At 45.6% G+C, this 20,716-nt stretch overlaps 1 protein-coding gene across 1 annotated transcript; it reads right to left on the reverse strand.

Annotated features, from left to right (window-relative positions):
- Nucleotides 1-2,095: 2,095 nt before the first annotated feature.
- WFIKKN2 (WAP, follistatin/kazal, immunoglobulin, kunitz and netrin domain containing 2) lies at nt 2,096-3,553 on the reverse strand. The gene has a single exon (XM_064728838.1). It carries the CDS (start codon nt 3,536-3,538, stop codon nt 2,096-2,098), a length of 1,443 nt encoding a protein of 480 aa, XP_064584908.1. The 5' UTR covers nt 3,539-3,553.
- Between the last annotated feature and the right edge of the window lie 17,163 nt (nt 3,554-20,716).

Below are 20,716 nucleotides of genomic sequence, written 5' to 3' on the forward strand. Positions count from 1 at the left end.
ATGCTGGCTGCTTCAGAGGGCAGCAGGGCTAGCATCTCCCTGATGTCTGCAGATAGGAGATGCAGCAGGGCTAGCATCTCCCATCTGCAGAAAACGGTCTCCACAAGAATATACACAAACATTATGGGCCTTTAATTGGATTTTTTTTTTCACATACACTTAGGAAAAGTACAACAAAAAACCCAGCAGGTATTTTCTTGGTCAGCAAAGCCTAGTCCAGACTCCTCTCTCTCCCTCCCACACATCTTCTTGTGAAATTACCCAAATAACTGGAGATTTACATCTGTTCCTGTTGCAGGAACATTTCAGAAATAAACCAAGCCCACATCACTGGGGGAGGAGCCCAGTTCTCCATCCTGCAGTGGTCTCTACCCATGGCTTGGCTGCTGATGCAGAGCATGGAATTAGGGGAAGCAGAGCTGAGCTCATATCCGATGCTGTTTCTCTCGCTGTGAGTTTTCCTCCCTGCAACAACCAAACACTCAACATGCACAGGCTTTGGGGGGGTGCAGATGTCCAACATCTGCCTGTTTAATCTCCTTCCCCAGCCTTGCCATACCTAGTCCCAGCACAGGCCTGCAGCAGTGAACCCGCTGCCAGCCTCAGCCACCCTGCAGCGAGCCCGTTAGATGGCACCATGGGGCAGCACTGGCTGCACATTCCTGCCTCTCTTCCTCCCTTCCTTCTTTTCACCCAGACATGTCTTGACACTTCTACAGCCCTGAGCTGGCCCTTTGTGTAGGGCAGAAAGCTCTAAGCCCTGCTAGAGTCACTTGGCTGAGCCCACAGGGCAAGGAGCAGGGACAAGGCTCACTATGCCATGTTCGCCTCTCTTCCCTGCAATCACAGTCCTCAGCAAGGCAGGATGTTTCCATGATCAGCCTTTTCTTTATTTAAGGATTTTGTATAGGCAAATGTTACATTTTTTGGACACACAAATGTTAAAATGATTGATCCTATGCATACTCACCTGCTCCCACCCACAGCCTGTGCTGGCTGTCTTAGGGAATTCATTCATACACCTGTATACTGTGGCCTGGTGGAAAGTGTATTCTGAGGTTTGAAAGACTCTAAAAAGGCTCTAAAAGGGTGACATTGATAAAAGCCTTTAAATTGTCTGCTTTGTCTGCTTATGTTTGTGCAGTTCAGATTCAGGAGCTTTGTGTCTGCCTAATGCAGTTGGCAGACTATGTATCACATTTTCCTAGGTTGAATTTGGTTCTGACTCCTCTTACTTTGCTCTCTCATCCATAAAAGCAGAATTGTTACTGAAAATAAGCAATAAATTGCTGTGTATGCTCAGGTGTAAAGGCTTTTCAAAAGCAAGACAGCTGGCAGCACACTGCTGACTTGGCTTGGATTTTTTGTGATAGACAATATATTGATTGAAACTTAAATAGGGACGAGGGTGTTTGCTGACCTTGTTCTGGTGACAGAAATGTCATTTCAGGGTGAGATTGTGCCTTGAGCTTCTACAGGGACCTGTTGTCCTGGGCATAGGATCAAGGGAGTTTGTCCTTCAGTAAGGATTGCAATATAGTTAGTAGTTGTAATTTAAAAATGAGGTTTTTAAAAGGAAAAAAAAGAAAAATTGCAATTAAAAGAAAGAAAACTCATGCATAGGTTGGTTAAATGTGCACAATTGTAAGTAGAGACAATAATTTACAGACTTTTCTCTTGAAATATTAGTGCTGCTGTAAGAAGCCAAGCATGTTACTTACAACGACAAATCAGACTGAAACTGAGACAGATTAAATTGACATTATATATTTCTTAGCTGTGTAGCCAAACAAATGCTATGAATTCTGTCATTTATGATGGAAGCTAGATAAAAATTTTGTAATTAAGTGAGTCACCTAAATAGCACTCCTATATGGAGAAACTGATTTCAATGCAAGATTAATGGCCTTTTGCTGCTGGTTTACATGCCTGCCAAAGACCAAACTATGTTGTTGCTAAGCATCATTAATGGATTAAAATACGGGTTCCACATAATTCCTACAGGGTATCTTCAAACAGTGTGTTTAGTTTGGCACTAGCCTAGCACTTGTTAGCCCTACTAATGGATCAGGGCAGCTCACACATGTGAGGGAGGTTAATGCAATCCCAGGAACTCTTTCAAAAGCTCACAGGTTTTCTTGTGGATGACTTCGCGGAGCTTGCGCACGCGCCGGATGCTGGAGGTGCCCACAAAGCTGTCTGGCTGTAGGATGGCCATGCCATTGTGGACATCCCCCATGATGATGAGCTGGCCATCCACTGTGGTCATGTTGGGACATGGGCAGCTCCAGTCCATGTTCAAAAGCGTGATTTCTAGTGGTTCCTTCCCCAGGAATTTTAATCCCATTTTGTCATCCTTGAGAATCTCCTCCACTGTCACCAGGGCGTGTCCTGAGTCTTGGTCTTCAGTCAGCTCCGTGATGCGGCCCAGGATGACAAAGTCACTTTTGCAGAAGCTGGTCACCAGCTTCTGGCGGGGCTTGCAGGCCTTGCAGTGAGTATTCTTCGGAAAGGGGCACATCTCCTCGCAGGCCTCCCGGCTCTCAAAGTTATTCTCATTGCCTCCACACCCGCCATAGATAAAGGACTGGCACTGCTTTGTCAAGCTGTTGTAGGCCCACCTAGGCTCGTAGGCCTTGCAGTGGCCTTGAAGGGCAGGCAGGTTGCAGATGTTGATGGGGCCGTTCATGCATGTTAGCATGCAACTCTCGTAGGTCTCAAAGTGGTTGAGATTGCTGTTGCAGTTCCCATAGATGAAAGTAAAGCAGTTGTTTTTCTTGGCATCATAGTACCACCTGGTCTGCTCTTCCCCACAGTCTTCGCTGTCCGGCTGCTTCAGGCACTCATCGGTTGGAAAATGTGTTTTGTTCTGGGAAGTTTCCTTGGATGTGGGCTCTCCTCTGATGACTGACAAAGGGAAATCTGCCCGGAGGAGGCCACCAGTGTTCTGGGCAGTGCAGGTGTAGATTCCTGCATCCTGCAGCTGCGTATTGTAGATGACCAGCTGGGCGATGTTGGTGACCACGACGTTCCCTCTGACGTGGTTTGGCTTCATGATGACTTTGTCCTTCCCATCGACCTGCTTCTCCCATGTGATTTCTGGCTTGGGTCTCCCTGAAACGTCGCAGAGGAAGCTGACGGTCTCTCCCACGTAGACGGACTGATGGACGGGGTTGTTCACCAGTGCAGGTGGCAGGATATCAATGACTGTTGTCTCGGAATAGGCAGTGGTAGGGCGAGCTGTTGTTTCTGGGGGGATAGGGCTGGTGTTTGGCCAGGTGAGATGGTACCTACAGGTGACCACGTTGAGTGTAATGCCTTTGATGCAGGCCTCTGCATCCATGTAGCACTTGTTGTAGTAGGTGAGTCCATCAGAGGCACAGGTAAAGCTTGGTTCTTTCTCACATCTGTCCTTGCACTTGCAGACGGGCTGCCCGTCCCAGATGTCGCACTCTGAGCCTTGCTGGATGCACATGAAGCGGTCACAGGTTGCCTCTTTGGGCATCCCCACAGGCCCCTTTTTCCCCTTGATGTCCATGTACCGAGCAGCCACACAGCTCTTGGTTCCACAGACATTGGGGCAGCACTTCTCAAAGGTCTCGCACTCCTGTGGGGAAGGAAAATAACCTGATCATTACTGGGAACAGAGCAAAGGCCTTTTTGGAGACTCAGCAAGCAGAGAGCTCAGAAACTCAGCTCTGCCACAGATATCCATGGTCTGAAACTCATTGCCCCAGCTGTCAGTGAGTAGAAACATCCCCTCAGCATTTCTCAGGGGGTTCTGAAGTGCTAAAGGAGAACACTCTTGAGAAGGAAAATGTATTTCTGTTTCTTAAGCACACACCTCCTCATAAGTCTTTACCCCAGAGTCACATGGATTGCTTGACTATGAACCAACCACCCCCTTCCATGCTTTCTGAAATGCCTGAGGACAAGCCCTGAGAAACACGAGCAGATGGAAAGTCTTATCATATGGCTGTAGGCAGTAATCCTTCTTATTTTCCACAGAAGTATGTAAAGTATTATTTGAATTCCCTGAGACTAACAGCCAGCTCTTGGAGGTGAAACTGCCAAGGATTTGTAATTGTTCACATTGTAGAGGAAATAATAGAATATCTCAAAAGTAAGGTAATATTTGCTCCAAAAATAGTTTTTCTATGGTATTTAAAAAAAGAAACCCCAAACAGCTCATTATGGCTTCTCTGTCCTATTTTAGTCTTATTTTCAAATGCAGCATCGCTCTTCTAGTGATTTATTACATCCCGCCTTGGCTACAGCCAGCTCTTAAATTGTGGTTAATTTTAGCAGAATTTTCATCTTCTGTGCAGAAAAGGTATTTGATACATGTGGACCAGGGTTGCTGGGTGGTTATAGATTACTTCAAGGGACCAGGAAAACTGCTCCCATGTGCCCAACAGGGCACACTACCACCATGTGTTAAACCTGTACAAGCCCCCTAAAATCCATTAGCTTTCTTCATAAGTGAGAACAAAATGGTTTTTAAGCTACCAAGCTAAAGAGCTTCTCTTGAGTCCAGTATCCTTTCCTTACTGGGAAAAAGATGATCTAATATCAAAAGTCTTTCCCATTTCCAGCTGCACATTACTGGGTTTCAAAAGCAAAGCTAGAAACCAGGATTGTGGAGGTTTTCAGCTGGGGTTAAGGAGTGTGGCTTGGCAGAGTCCTTGGTTGCCTGGAGTACACTCACTCTATCCAAAGTCCCAGGACTCTGTGCTGCCACTAAGCAAAATGAATATTTGTAACCAGTGACTTCTGGCTTTCAGGTTTTGACCAGTAAATTATTAAAACATCATCATCTGCTACTGCTGCTGCTGCTGCTGGGGTTTTGAAAGTGTTTCACTGTTCATTGCTGCACCTGGTAGTCGGAACAGAGGCAGCTTATTTGGGAATGGCAAAAGTAAAAAGAGCACCTTCATTCCTAACACATGGGATCCATCTGAGTAAATGTCTTTGTTTACTTATAGCCAGAATTTTTGTCAGTTTCCCCCCACTTTTTAACATTGCAGAAACAACCTGGCTACAGAGCACAAACCCAAACACTTTTTTTCAGCACAGTAAATGTTCTGTCAGCCAGGTTTGGGCTGCAGAAGCTTTGTCATGGGACATGATGTAAGAATTAAGACTAGCAGGTATTTTCAGATGCCGGCTTGAGCTGGCAGTGCTGACAGGTTGAAAAATGAATTTTAGGGTGGTAAGCTAAACAAATTTTGAGCTGGGAGCATCCCACAGAACATCTGCCTGGTCATTTTAGCCATGCCCTGTTCTGCACCCCAAGTAAGCTTTGTGCTTCAAATGTAGCAAAGGCTGATAACTTAAATGTTAAATCAAACTATTTTATACAGGATTCCTCCCAGGAATATAAAACATTGATGATGGCCACCAACAACAAAGAGGATAATTACACTGTTAAAATACTACAATTGGCCCCAGGGCATGCTGAGTTCTGGAGTATCAAATTCAGATCTTTCTTTTGACATGAAAACAAGGAAAAGGATCAAAGAGAGTGAATGCTATACCCACACCAGCAAAAGTGACAGCTGGCACACACCTCCCCTCTTAACTGATAACTCATCAAACCTTTTCTATGTTATGTAGGTCACAGGTCAGTTCAATACATGCACTGTCTGCGCTGGGTCCTGCCCAGTGCCAGTGCCCTGGGACAGAAGGCTCCCACCAAACACCCCGACAGCCCCAGCAGCAGCCGTGACGCAGAGACACAAAAATGTGCATCACTCACCAGGTCAGCGTCGCACTCCCTCTTGCAAGTGCTCTGTGCGTCGACCCACAGGTTGGGGTTCATGTCATTGGGGCATATTCCAGCGTGGGAGTACCGGATTGGAGGTAGGGCTCTCCCTTTCAGAGAGACCTCCAGAAGCAGGAGGACACTGCTCTTCCCTAGCAAGATCCACATCCACCGAGTGAACAGCACCAACAACATCTCAGAATTTCTCCAGGGCAGTGTCTAAGTTGGAAGTAGCTCTTTTTTGCTCGGGGTTGCCTTTTTTTTTTTTTTTTTTTTGGTAAGCCTTAAGTTTTTGAGGAACTCAGATGCACCTGACTTTGGTAAAACCTTCAGCAAGCTCCTCTGCTGCCTCTGTCGACAGTGCAGTTTGGTCTGGACCTCATTGGATTAAAGGTCCTAGAAAGTCACCCCCTTATTTTAAGAGAAACGCTACTTGTGCGAGCAGAGTTAGCTCTATTTATACCCTGCCTCTGTTAACAACTCAGAAAAAGTAAACTTGATTTCTTTGACAGGCACACGCTTCCTATGTCCTGGTGGCAGTCAGACAGATTTGTTGCAAGAAAAAAAAGCTGGAAAGAGTTCAAAAGGCTGGAACTGGCATGGTGGGACCCCTGCATGTTTCTGAATGCAGGGAGGCCTTCTTAACCCCTTTAGACCTAAAGTACTTCCCTATGCTAAGAATGGCATTTACTTCTGAAAGGGGACTTGTCTAAGTAACAGGGACCGCAGTCAGGGGATTTCCCCACGGCAAGGGGCTACACAATCACTTGCTAAAAGAAACAAATAATAGGATTGAAGCAATTAAAGCCAGAATATCATATTTTAACAAAGGAAGTAGGGAAGAAATAACTTATTTAAACTTAGGATCAACAAAGCAGAACGTCTTCGTAACTTCTCCTGGGGCTCCTCCGGGCTTTTTCTTCTCTTTGGTTCGGAGATTTCCATGATGCTAAGTTTAATGCTGCCTTCCAGTCCCACCAGGAAGATGTTAAAAGTGTCCCTGAATTCCTCCACATTTTCTGACAGCCAGATCCCATTGTACAGTGCATTGCTGACCCCTTTAACAGCAACAACAAAAAATAGAAGTTCAACTCTATGGAAACCTGCATAAAGGAATGTACAGCATTTTTGCATTGGGGGGTGGGAAGGAAACTCAGTCAAGCTGAGTTCCTCATTCCCTGACTATTAGAGCAAGGGGCTGATCCTGCTTGTGCTGAACATGTGCCAAAATCCTGAGATAAGCGGCAGAAGTCTGAGCTGCTCAGCACCTTCCAGGATTAGGGCCTCTTGGCTGAGTTTTGGGCTAGCTTGGGTGGATCCTGCATGTTGCTAAGAGCCTCCTGGGACAATCAAGTAAGTTTGCATCCCATGTGGAGGTTCTGCAGGGCTGGACCAGCAGCACTGTGCCTGGGTAGGAGGAAAGGTTGTGCATCCACTCCATGTCCAGTGCTGAGAGCTGCAAAGCCAGTCAGAGTCAGCCCTTACTTTTTTCCATTGGGCTTATAAATCCAGGGCTGTTTTTCATGGCTGAGTTTGGACTTTATTCTCCCCTGAGCAATGATGGCTGCCAACCAGCACAACCAGCAGTGAACTGGGTCACCATGGGGCTCCTGCTCTTCCCCTGGGGCCGGACAGCAGAGCACAGCGACCCGCTGGTGTTTCCCAGGATCACCTGTGGGAGAAAGGGAAATACAACAAGGGAGGGCAGCCTGGAGCCAACTGCCCCGGGCTGTGGCATTTCTGCAGCAGCCCAGGCTCATAAAAGGGACTGTTGTAGCTCTGATTTGTGTTCCTGCATTAACCATATGCACAGTATTTGAATTTCATGGGACGTGCAGAGCAAAGTTGTCCAAATTAGCTACTTATAAGGAGCAAAGTCAATGGTCAGGCAGCAGTTTGCAGTTGATTTATTCACTCTGAAACTTTAGAAACCTGCATGACACTTGTACAAAGTGTGGCTGTGCACTAAATGTTTTATTCAGTACTTGTTTACAAACTCAGCACCCTGTGATGCCTAAAAAATCCAACCAAAAATGACACATTCCCAAGAGATACTTAAAATTCTTGCAGCTCTATTAACAACAAAATCACATGTATTAGTGGTTCTGTTGACTAAACAAAGACACTTTATATTGTAAAACTGACTACAGATAAGCTTTGAAACCAGCTGTACGTGGGTCTTGAGGAGTGCAGGTGTCCAGGGTGCTGGGGAAGCTGCCTTGTTGATCTCAACAGCCGCTGCACATGCAGGGAGTTTTTCCTCAATCCATTGCATTGCCACAGAGTAGCCATGGATGGGATTTTTCCCTGTGAGCTTTAATCTTTTATGGCTGTTTTACACCTTACCTGCTGGGCCACAGGTGGATCTTACAGTCTCCATCTCCTCTCCTAGTGCCAGACAGCCATGTCCTTGCTAGCTTTGGTGAGTGAGAGACACACTAATGTGGGCCACCATAGGTAGAACTCTGCTCCAAACAGGAAAAAACAGCACTATCTTATTTTTAACTGTCCCTGACCAGGGATCCCTTGCCCAGTGGCACATTTCAGCTGTGGGGAAGCAGAGTGGGGCTCTGAAAAATCAGATACTCATTTGCATCAGACAGGCAGAGCAGTCTTCTGCTTTGCTATGTCCTTCTCCACCCATAGGGATATTCTCCAGTGACAGGTTAAGTCCCATTGCAGTTTTCTGCTTTCAGCTCTGAGGGATTGTGTTCCTGGATCAGTCCCTTGGCCACTTGAGCTCAGCCAGGAGAGAAGAAAACATTGCCATAAATCTCCCTGTGAATGTAGGCAGACAGCTCCAGAAGGCAAGAGAAGCAGTGAGGGGCCCAAACAACCCCTGACAGCTGCCCTGTTCCTGCCAGGACATCCCAGAGATGCTGTTACCCAGCCTGAGGAGCACATCCAGGAGGGAAACCACTGTACAGGCTGCCCCAGGTTGGCTCAGGGACAGCAGGGACCCTGATTGTCCCAGCATGGACAGCCAAGCTCTGACTAATGCACTCACTGTCTCCTGGGTTTCAGTGACAGCTGTTTACTTGCCCGTTTTAAGTTAATTTAACTGCAGTGACCTCAGTGGATCTGACTGGACACTCCAAAACACCACCAGTTAATGCCAGTTGTGCAGTGAGGTCTCTGTCATGGTCCCCAGCCCAGTTTTTCTGCTCCTCCTTGTGTATAAAGCACTGTGCATTTTTCTTTAATATAAGCGATAAAGTAATCCCCATTCTCCATTTCTATGAACAAATCCATTATGAAAGCTGATTTTATGACTTATCTCAGCCATGTCAGATACTGATGTGATAAAGGTCTTCCCAAAAGAGATCAAGCCTCTGAAGCAACCCTATTAATTACCCCAAAATCCCCCTTTCTGACCAAGATGCTGGAATGAATGAGTCTGCTGGATGGGGAACCTGGATGAACTTCTCTGGATCTTAGATGGCCAAACCTGAGCCCCAATGGCACAAAGCAACATCCGGGGTCTGCTCCCAGCAGTGGAGACATTGGTATATGACCAGCCTCAGTCCTGAAAAGCCTTCCTAGGAGGGCTTGCCTATTTGTTCTGCCCTCAACCACAACAAATACCCAAGGTCCTGGTTAGGGTTATTAATCTTGAAGTGGCTTAACTGTTGTTGGGTTTTTTGTAAATTATAGTTTCTTTGTCCTTTTTTCTGCCCTCCTCTTCTGTGCCAAGTTTTGACCGAGTGTGTGCTGTGACACCTTTTAATTGAGAATGGAAACAGGATTCTCTGGTGCACAGAAAAGTATCATTTTATTTGGGTATTTTTCCTTAAGCCACACTAAAGGAGTAGCAAACGGTTGATCAGATTTACTAGGCCAGCAGTCCTCATCTGGAGTTACTCAGTGGAGGGTGGATTAATTTGCTGGTTTTATTGTGGAAGGCTCTTGGCAGGAACTGTCTCCCTGCGATGTTACAGCTCCAACTCCTATTGATCTCTTCCTCAGCACAGGGGCCCTTCCAGCCCCAGCCTCTCGTGCTCCCTGGGCCCACTGCCATTGGCAGCTGGATTTGCCAACACAAATACGAGCTCCCCCCTCTCCAGACAGTCTGTGACTCATCACTGCTGGTGGCACTTGCTGCCTACCCAGGGGCTCCTGGCTGGAGTGGCAGTGCCATGGATGTCCCCAGCACATGTTGCAGATTAAGGCCAGAGGTGAAGGTTGGATGCTGGACCTGCTCTGCCTCTGAGAGTAGTGTAAAAAAGGACTCTGTCTGCTCCTTGAGGCTGCCTTCCTCCTCATCTCACAGGACAGCTGGTGACAGCAGGGTCTGGTGCCAACTCCCTGCACTCATTGTTCACAGCATCAATGAGCCCCTTCCTGCAAATGGAACACCCAAATATGCCTTGCCCACAGGGACCCTGGTCATGCAGGCTGCTCCAAGGCCATGCTCTTCAGCATGCACCTTCTGTAGGTGGCTCCTTGTCCATGCACAGCTGAAAATATGATGCCTGTACTCTAAAACAAACCTGTTTCATTTAGACAGTAACAATGTTCCAGGCTGTATGCAAAGCTTATTGCACTTAAAGCTGATAGCCAGACATTTAAAAGCGAACGTCACTGCCAGATCCCTTTTGGTGTGCAGCTGCCAACTGCTTGTCTCAAGCATTGCTTCCACAGAGAAATACAGATAATGCCTTCAGCTTTATCTTGCTTTGGACTGCAAAGAGTCAAACCTTTCCCTTTGAGTGATATCCTGAACCCAGGCAGGACCTGCAAAGTGGATGGCCAGGGATCCCATCTTGGATGCTTATCACAGCCCTCAGAAGACCACACATCTCCTGCTGGCTGGATGGTTGGCTGAGCAAGGAGGATTTTTGGCAGCATGAGATGCACCTCCGAACATCAAAGTGCAGGCAAAGGCTGCTGTGCTGGCCACATGCTTTGGGAGCACATGCACTCACGCCAGGCAGATTTGGGCTGAAGGTGTACAATGGGAACAGCCTGCCTGGGTCCTGTTTCGGCTCTCTTCATATGCACAATTAGCAGCAGAGGCATATTTCAGTTTTCCCCAAGTTAGGATAGAAATCTCCCTGTAAGCATCCAGAACTAACAAGTGCTGGTTTTGACTTCTAAAATAACATATCTGAGTAGATCCCAGAGAGCAGGGAAAGCTCAGTGGGCATATTTGGTATGGTGATTGCTCACTGAAAGGAGCTGCTGTTGATGTACACACTGCCTCATGTGCAGCTGCTCGGTAAGCAGGAGTTAATGTGGTTAGACAAAAGGGCTCAGTTTGGCGGGGGGAAATCAATAATGTCAGGGAGTTTATTACAGGGTTATGGGCCACCTGCTAGAACTGAGCATTAGGCCTGTGTTGCATTGTGTTTTGGGAAGAGCTGATGGCTAGTGCCAGAATTATTATTTTATGCCTCAGCAGATGGCTTCTGCTCAGGGGTTTTATCTTTGAGTGCAGACATAAGACTAATCATCATTTGCTTTCTCTTTCTCTGCTAACGTAAGCTGGGCAGGAAGCAATTGCCAGTTTGATGATGGGTCATTATTGTTTGGTTTATTCTGTCTGAAACAGCACAGCAAGAGGCACCAAGGATACAAAGGAACATAATCAATGAGATATCTGTTATCAGAGAGATAAGGGGAAAAGCTGAGCTCAGAAGCTAGTCTTTTACCAGCTCATCTCTTTCTGTCTCTGTTTCAGAAACAGAGCCTAAGATATCCCATAGATAATTTGGAGAGGTCATGTTGGTATCTTTGGATTGTCAAGATTGCAAAGATGAAATGTTGGGAATGGGTTCATCCTGCCTTAGAGCAGGATGATCTAAATCACTTCCGAAAGATCCTTCCAGCTCTGTTGTCTGTCACAGTCAATGCTGAGAGAGACCTGCTCCATCAATTAAGCTTTGAGTTAGGGAAATCTGAGGTCTGTAATGCAACCTGGAATACCAAGCAATAGAAATCACAGTCACAGTGCTACCAGTGCAGGACCAGCACTTTCTGTATTAGGCCCTCTCAGCTACCTGATGTACAGGCTGGACCAGGCCCTGTCACCTGCTGAGCATGGCAGATACAGACACCATGGACACGGCTGCAGCATGGAGACTTGAGCACCTTGTTTTGTTACAGGTTTTAGGAGTTCATAGTAAGTTTTATGGCAAGCTTGAATAACAGCACTTTAGGGAACTGGCACCAAACCCGTGGTGTGCAAATGGAGATGTTCCCATGGCTTGCAGCACTGCTGTGTCGCTGTGTGGGCCATAGCATAAAATCTTTGGGATTGAACTGGTGTATTTGTTGTTGTTCTTCATGACTTTCAGTTGTTCTGCTTGGTTCCAGCTCGATTTGAAGCAAAGCTCAGAATAAAAGTGAGGTGCAGGCCTGGCACATGCTCAGGCTGAATGTTAAGCACATCTTTCACCAGACCCGGTGGTGTTTCTCCAGGAACCTAAGTTAATTTAGTTTCCCATGTAGAACTAATGAATATAGCTGAAGTAGCTGAACTCATTGCACTTCAGTCTACAAATGACCCTAATTTAACCTCCCTTATATTTACTTTTAGGAATTTAAAGCTGGGAGGAAATCACTTGCTGAATATCACACAGCAACAGCCACAAAAGCTTAGAGTCCCAAGACCCTGCTGCCAGCCTCATGGGTACCATTTCCTTCTCAAAATGCAGGTTCAATATATTAAAGTCACCTTGCTTTTGTTTGTGATGTGATTCAATTTATATAAACAGTAAAGTTTTAACGTGCTGTACTAATTTAATTTAACCCCAAGCCTTAATTCCCTGTGACTTCAGCATGAAGGAACCATCTCTTTGTCACTTGGGGCTGATCTTTTTTTAGAAAGATTATGAACCTTTCAGTGGAGGAGAGTTTGTGAGGTGGGATTAAACTGCTGCAGATTTGCATGATTTTGTGTTCCATTTTGAGACTTCACCAAATCCCTGAATCTGTGGAAGTTTGGAACCCTCCTTCTGGCTGGGAGCCTCTCCAGGAGATGCAGAGCAGTGACTGGGCTTTTCATCAGGCAATGAGTGTTGGCTTCTACAGACAACGTGGAAGTTCCAGAGCTCCTCTGTGGGTTTGGTATCCAAAACTTCACTATAAACAAGCTAATTTTCACAAAATGGAACTATTTCCATTCCTGCAGATACCATGAAATCCCTTTAGCAACAATTCTGTCTTCTTGGAATTAAATCTAAATTAGCACAAAATTCCTTTTTAACTGAAGAGTTATTGCCCTGATTTGGCTTTGCTGGCCATTGGCAGTCCTGGCTGTTACACAGCACATCCTCTGCCCATGCCCAGAGGGTGACCTCTGCCAGGAGCAGTCCCTGCCTTCTAAGCTGGGCACATTAAGAGTCTTTCCAAGAGGTGAACTATTTTGTTTGAGTTTGCCCTGTGTGCCACCAGATGCAAGGCATCACACAGTCTGCATCGGTTGGACCCAGACAGTGGCAAACAGAAGGAGACAGAGCAGCTCTTTGGGGCTACTGATGCCCTTACTGGAAGTGTCCAAAGGCGCCAGAGTGCAGGTCTGGTTTTTAAAGGTGCTCTTCTCCTGGCATTTATTCAACCGCACATCTGAACAATAGGCTGGAGGTGTGAGTGATGTCTGCAAACCAGTGATGACCCACTTCCAATGATCTTTTGAGCAGCTAGTTCATACTTCCTGCCCTGACAATGGGATGTTTGTCTGCATTTAATAGCTTTTTTTCACCGTTGCTCTTTCTGATAATAGCTAATTCAACATACATTCTTATTTTGATCTTTTATTTTTTTCAGAGTCCACCTGCAGCCCACAGCATCACAGGGTCTGCTGAGATGCAGTACTTTCTTTCCATGGCAGTTTTGGAGATAATGGGTCCTGTCTGACACAATGGTGGCTGGCAGAGTGATCCTAGGTTGAACAGATTCACTTGGTTTAATCCTTACAGCTTCCCTGTGCCTTTAGGGCCAGCACGTTAGGCTCAGTGCTCTGTATCACCAATTGCTGGGATTGTGTTTAATGACAGACACAGCAGACGGTCTTTGAGCTGGGGGGTTAAAAAAGAACCAGAGCATCATTAGTGGTGAGTGTTTCACATGCTCTGTAATGGCCTGATTTTTCTCCAGTTGAAGTCGATGTAAATATTCTGCTGACTTCAAAGGGGTGAGGTTACAGCCAAGTACTCTTGGAAATCACATCCAGTGCCTGATTTTTCCTGACCTGAATGGCAGTTCAGTCAGCTCTGCTTTCACAAAGGAGCTTTCAGGAGCCCTGGAAAAGCCGCCGGAGTGTTTTTAGCCCTGGGTTCACATAGTAGCAGCATGTGAATTGTGGCAAATTTAGAGGCTGATTCAGTCCTCCCAAGTTTTGACTCCACTTCTGCAGATGTCTGGCTGGCATCTCGTGCTCTCTCCTCGCTGACTGTGGGGGAGTTCAGGGCAATGGGATTCCCATGGAGGTACTTCAGTTTGGTGGGGCCAACTCCTGCACTGGGGCAGCAGAATGTGGGGTACCCTCACAAGACCTTTGGCTTTGCTGTGCATCAGCCAGGAGAACAAGCTGGTCAAAATGCCTGGAAAATCTTTACAATGTAGCATGAGCTGTGGTTCTGTCTCTTCCCAGCCCAGAGAAAATGGTCTTGAATTATTTTCCTCCTTTTTCTCTTTTTTTTTTTCTGGGAAGGGGTGTTTTTTCTTTTATAATTTTGCACATTTTCTTTTGTGTTTGTGCAACATCATACTTAAAAAAACTCTATGAGAGTGGAAAATCAAACGTTTCTAAACATTTCCAAACATTTCCATTAACTAATTTTCTTTTGAAGTCAATCAGATTTGTCAGTTTGGAATTGTTATCTGCACAGGAACTTTTTCAGTCTTTGCCACTAACTTTTGTGAGCCCAGAGTGGTTGCTCTATGCAGTATAGCTTCCACCTCCCTGAAGGGGACTAAAAAGGTCTCAAGTGGGTCAAGTGACATCAATTTAACTTTGAAATCCCAACTTCTTGCCACTCCCTCAGAGCTATGTGTGAGTGTGAGATGTGATTTGCTGCAACTGAAAAAACATTGGGAAAAAGTGGTGAATGCAAAAATTGTATCTCTAGCCATTTGCTCACATCTCTTAAACTGCAGTTAAAGCACAGCCCTTTCTAATTCATACACACACACACACACACACACACACACACACTTTGTTTTTTAAACTTTGCCATGATCAGAAACCCAATAGTGTAATTGTTTCAGGACAATATTTTCAGCTTTCTCAGCTCCTTTTTGATTTTTCTGAGGAATCCGGTGTACCCATGGCCATAAAAACCAGGTTAGTGCACAGTAGAGGCTTTCATGGCCACTAATCTTGATGACAAAATTATTCAAACAAACACTTCTTGTGTCACCGATATATATTATGTAAAACCTTGTGACTTTGATTATGTGTCTATAATACAGATTAGTCTGTTTGGGTGTTCGGTGCTGACCTTCAATAAGCTGCTAAAGTATTAGCAAGAATTTGCAAGTGACAGGCAGGCAGAGGTGCTGTTCTGCCTAATCCCATTCTCAAAACTCTGGCTATATATGTCTGAACAGTTTCTGCTGCTTTCCTTGAGGCACCAACCAGGTTCTTTCTTTTTCAGCCCCCTCCCAGCCACCTTTATCCCTCTTTCCACTGCTGTAATGTGTCACAAATGTTGGAAGATTTTACTAACCTTATGAATTAGAGCCAGGGAAACAGCAAGAACAAATTTAGAATAGGAGGCAGAGGATGTACCAGCTGGGAGGTGATGCTGTCAATCTCCATGGAGACCTTTTTAGTTACAGCGTTGCTAATTACTTGCAGGAATTGTAAAGTGCCTGGTTGAAAGCCTGGCCAAGTCAACGGAGAGTTCCAAACTGACTGGCTGTGTCTTGTGCTCGCGAGGGATGCACAGGGCACGGCCCTTTGGGGTAACCAGCTATGATTTGCACTGAGGTCTTTCTCCTTGATGACCAAAACACATCCTAAGGAGAATCCAAACACCTTCACCTGATCTTCTCCATGAGGCCAGCTTTTTCTAAAGAAAAGAGCTCTGGAGCTCTTGGTTAGCAGAACAACATTATTTTTTTCTCAGGCGTGCAAGTGAAACATCTCTGTCATCTTGTGAACTTTCCACAGGAGTCAGCTCCTGCAGGAGATGAAGTGGGATAAGATTCTCAGAGGCCTTTTGATTCCAAATGCCTAGACAGGATATGCCTCTATGCAGGATTCAGGCAACTAGTTATATTTGCCCCTTATCTCCAGGATGAACGTGTTTCATGCATTAGTAGAGCAAAGGGAGGGACTGCAGACACGGGCAGAGAAGAATGCAGCCAAAAATTTGGAGAAAAAGCAAAGGCAGTCCCTTTTCAGCAGAGTTTTCCAGGTTAGGATGTCTCTGAGCTCAGAAGGCATTGGGCTGACACCTGGGGACACTGCCACTACCCCAACACAAGCAATAGCCATCCTCAGGGGGAGAAATTTGGCTCCACGACACTGCAGCTCAGGCTTGTCATTACTGGAAGCCAAACTGGCTTTAGGTACTAGTCCACTGAACAATTTCCTCTTGTTATCAAAATCTATTGGACTTCTTAACTACAAGTCCCTGAGCTGATGTACCACGCCCCTCAGGTTCCAGGTCCCTGATTTGTTTCTTCAGAAATTATTTATTTGTTCTACAAACAGAAATAAGATTAAATTAACAACTGGAAAAAAAAATCAGCCACACACCATGCCTGATTTCTAAAGGCATTTGGCTGCCTGAGCAGATCTTTCCCTTGCAGATCACCATTCCCCCAAATATAAATGCCATTTTCCAAACTCTTCTTGTCAGATTTCACTCCACGCTGCAGGCGTGTGCAGCTGTGTGTATGAGTGTGTGCTCACACCTGCTTAAATGTCCCTCTTTAGACACTCAGCTCCCTTTGAACACCTGCAGGATGCTCAGCAGTGCTGAAAATCCATGAGATGGCTGGTTGCAGTGAAATTCAGGGGTGCTCCAGGGTGCTAAAACCTGTCCTGAATCCCAGTCCTCTGTACCATTATCAGCGTAGCAATTCCTTCCAGGTGATTTAGTGAAAAAGCTGTCATTTATGGTCAAAAGAAAGATGATGGGTGTGCTCCCTGCAATTCTGGAATTCACTGGAAGGATTTTTTAATCTCATCAAAAATAGAGGAACTATTCTTGAGTAGAGCCCTATGCACCCTGCCTCAGGTGCTCATCTTGCCTGGCAGTAGGCAGCTGGAAATGTTTTGCTTCAAAGCTCATTCTCTTTGGATGCTTTGGCAGGGGCAAAGGGGCACAAGGGGCATCTTCAGAGGATGATTTGGCTGTGCTATTTTAGACCCTTGCCCTGGGAGGAGATGCATCTACCTCTGTGCTGCATGTTTCCCCCCATCAACATGAAGAGAGTGTTGGGTGACACAGGTTCAGACTTGATAACATGGGGGTTTGAATTTAACCTAATTCACCTACAGACACTCAGAGGGGGCTTCCATGGAGTGAGCACAAAAACTGGTATAGCATAAACTGCTTCTCCCATGTGACTTTGACTTCCTCCTTTGAAACTGTCTCCTCTTCCTTCAAACTCATTGAAAGGTCCAGTGTGAGCTGCACAGTTAGGTTAAATCTAAGTGAATATTTGGCTTGACTTTTAATTCCATCTTTATTCTCCACCAGTCCTTCCATTTCCCTGAGCCTTAATCAGGTAATAGCTTTAAATGTGTGTGTGCATTAGGTATCATATCTAAAGTTTCTGAACCTAAATCATATTTCTCACACAACTGCAGCTGTGTCCACAATGGCAGTGTTGGTTTAAATTGCCAGAAATGTTATTTTGGTGGGGTGGGGACCGAGTGTTTTAAATATGATTGTACAGCTGTCAGTATTACTGTGTTACTGGGAATTAAGCCTTTAAAAATATGTTTAATCATAACTTTCAGTGACTGAGAAGTTGGTTCAATGGGGAGGAATGGAGTTAGGAGGAGAATGAAACCTGAAATGCAAAGGGAATAAAAAACTTCATAAGCCTTAAAAAACCCAGGAGCAAATAGCAAACAGACAGACCATGGTTTTTCAAAAATTCAGAAAATAACTAATCCAGAGGATCAGGCACAGTTAGAAGCTGGCATAAAGACATATATTAACACGAAACCAACAAAATCTGGAAAACTTGCTGTGGGAACAAAGACTGGCCCAAGCATCCCCTGTGATTAGTGCAAGGCTGTGATAGCGAGGTGAAGCCAGGGGCTCAGGGCTGTGCCCAAGGCTGGTGAACAGGGAGCACTGAGCACCTGTAAATCACAAAGAAAACAAAACATCACGGATCTGGGCTCCAGGCACAGGCTCAGAGCTCAGCACGTTCCCACTGGAGGCCAAGGTCATTTAACATTTGGGAGGCAAAGTGGCTGCTCCAGCCATGAGCATCATGTGCAGTTCCCAGCAGTTTCCAAAGGTGCCGATCAGCACGCAGCTGGCACCTGCCCCACACCTGCAGATCCTGCAGGCCCTGCTGCTCTTGGCAGGGAGGGGTGTGTGCATGGATGCCTTGCATAGGTACATGCACAAACCCAGCTATCATATGGGAAAGGAGCAGGAAAAGGACAAGGTCTTGGCTCTGTTGAGAGCTGGTAAGTGTGACACCAGTGCCAATAAATGGAGAGGGGACACACGAGTACAAGGGGGTCTGAGGCTCCATGTGTAGGGCATGAGCAGGAGGTTCATGGTGGCGGTGGGGAGCTTTGAGTCAAGTGAACTCGCTGCTAATCCTCTTGCAAACAGCCTTCCTTGAGGGAGGAGATCTCATGACTCCAGGGAGAAGTACATTGTGTAACTAAGCAATGGTGAACCCAAGCTCCATTTAACAAGGCTTGGCACAGGTGCAGCAGAGTAGGATACTCACCCCAAGAGAGCGTGAGAGAGAGCATCTCAGTGCATCACCCGCCGGCTTAGAGTCCTTAAAAGCCCTGTGTGGCTTTGGGAGAGGAGCTCAAGTAGAGGGGGAAAAAAAGAAAAGGAAAAGAAAAACAAAAAAGCCCGTAACTCCCCAGAAAGCAGCTCCCTGCACTGGGTATCCCTGCACTTGTGTGGAAATGTTGCATAATGTCCCTTTGCACCACAGAGCGCTTTGAAATCTGCAGGATCAAAGCTGTATGGAGACACTATGGATGTGCCAAGACAAATTTAAAGGCATTTCACAATTACAGCAAGAAGCACAAAGCCACACTCCAGGATCCTCTTGCTGTATCACTGTGACATCTAGTGGCAGTGGCATTGGAGAACAGAACAGGAATGGTGTTCCTTGTTTTAGGCCTGTCCCTGCACTCACCTCCCGAGTAGCTTTTCCGCATCTATCTGAGGGTTGTCTTGTATTATTTTGGAAAAAGCTCTTGTGCCACTAATCCTATGGGGTTTTTACAGATGTAAAACAATCGGGATTTAAAGCTTTCACAGTGTGCTTCCTAGAATGTATCACTAGGTCTCCACTTGTGTGTGCCTTGTCTTTGTTTTACAGCTTTATGGCACAGACACTGAAAAATTACAAAAGAGCACATGGGTTAATGAGTGATCATTTAAGATGCCTTCACTGAAAAAGCAAATGAGTTAAAATGTAAATATTCAGGTCACAGTAGTGTCCAGTTAAGGGCTGGACTTCCAGGTCTCTAAGATTTGAATTTGCCTTTGTCATCAGGTAAATCTTTTTTGCAAACCATTCTCCAAATCCAGTGTTTTTCATACAGTTTGTTGAGTCTTTTTGTAGCAGCTGGGCAAAATTTTTGTTCAACCTCTTGCATGGGATCAAAAGCATATGATCTGGTGTGAAAAACTTGCCACTGAGCCACCTGTAACCTTTGCCACAGTAGTTAAAAATGTCACTGCTTACTTTTTGCTCCTGCTTTCATGAGGGTAGTTTGCAGGTAGTTTGCTGCATCTCCTTTAGAGAAACATTTGGCCTGTGGGCCTCTGCCTCTCCTGACTGATTAAAAGGAAGATGAGTATTTGTGCTTTGAAGCTTCATTTATATGGAGAGATATTCGGGAACTGTTTGGATGGTGATGCTGCAGGTGTCATGTTCACCTAATGGTCATAACTACCAGAGAAGGAACAGCAGAGCAAAGCAACAGCAACTCAAGCCCTAAATTGAACGGTAGGTTAGAACAATGTCACTAATAAGAAAAGTAAGCAACAAAAGAGAGGCAATGGAAAAAAAAAATCTTAGTGAAAATTGCTCTTTGGTGGCAGACACTGATGCCAAAACAGAAAGCCTGGAGTTAAACGAGCTCCCCAACACATGGCACAGTGATTTAATTAAGAGTGTGAGAAACACAATGGAGAGGGAAGGGCTGGGAACTGGAGGTGCCAGGGCTGGAAGTGTATGGGGAAAGCCATGGATTTGAACCCATGCTTGTGGTCCTTTCCCAGCCCATGGCAGCCTCACACCTCGAAGGCAGGAGCCAGGCTGCTGGCTAAAAAACACCCCAAGAAGGGCAAGGCCACCGTTGAATTTGCAGGCAGCCCCAACATGGGAAGAGATGAGGATCTTGACTCCATGTTTCAGAAGGCTGATTTATTATTTTATGATATATATTAAAAGAAAATTATATATTAGAATATACTAAAAGAGGAAAGGATTTCATCAGAAGGCTAACAAGGAATAGAAAGCAAGGAAATTATAATAAAATCTTGTGACTGACCAGAGAGTCCAAGACAGCTGGACTGTGATTGGCCATTAATTAAAAACAACCACATGAATCCAATCAAAGATGCCCTGTTGCATTCCACAGCAGTAGATAATTATTGTTTACATTTCATTCCTGAGGCCTCTCATCTTGTCAGGAGAAAAATCCTAGCAAAAGGATTTTTCATAAAATATGTCCATGACAGGCCACAGTGATAGATGATGGGCTGGACTTAAAGACCTTGGAGGTCTTTTCCAACCTAAATAATACTATAAGGTGCTTTTGCCTGCAGGCAG

Source organism: Zonotrichia leucophrys, chromosome 18 (genome assembly GCF_028769735.1).
Source record: "Zonotrichia leucophrys gambelii isolate GWCS_2022_RI chromosome 18, RI_Zleu_2.0, whole genome shotgun sequence".
NCBI classification, from domain to species: domain Eukaryota; kingdom Metazoa; phylum Chordata; class Aves; order Passeriformes; family Passerellidae; genus Zonotrichia; species Zonotrichia leucophrys.

What these genes read in the sequence shown, in the direction of transcription:
- WFIKKN2 (XM_064728838.1), bottom strand. Translation starts at nt 3,538, where the DNA reads ATGGACATCAAGGGGAAAAAGGGGCCTGTGGGGATGCCCAAAGAGGCA.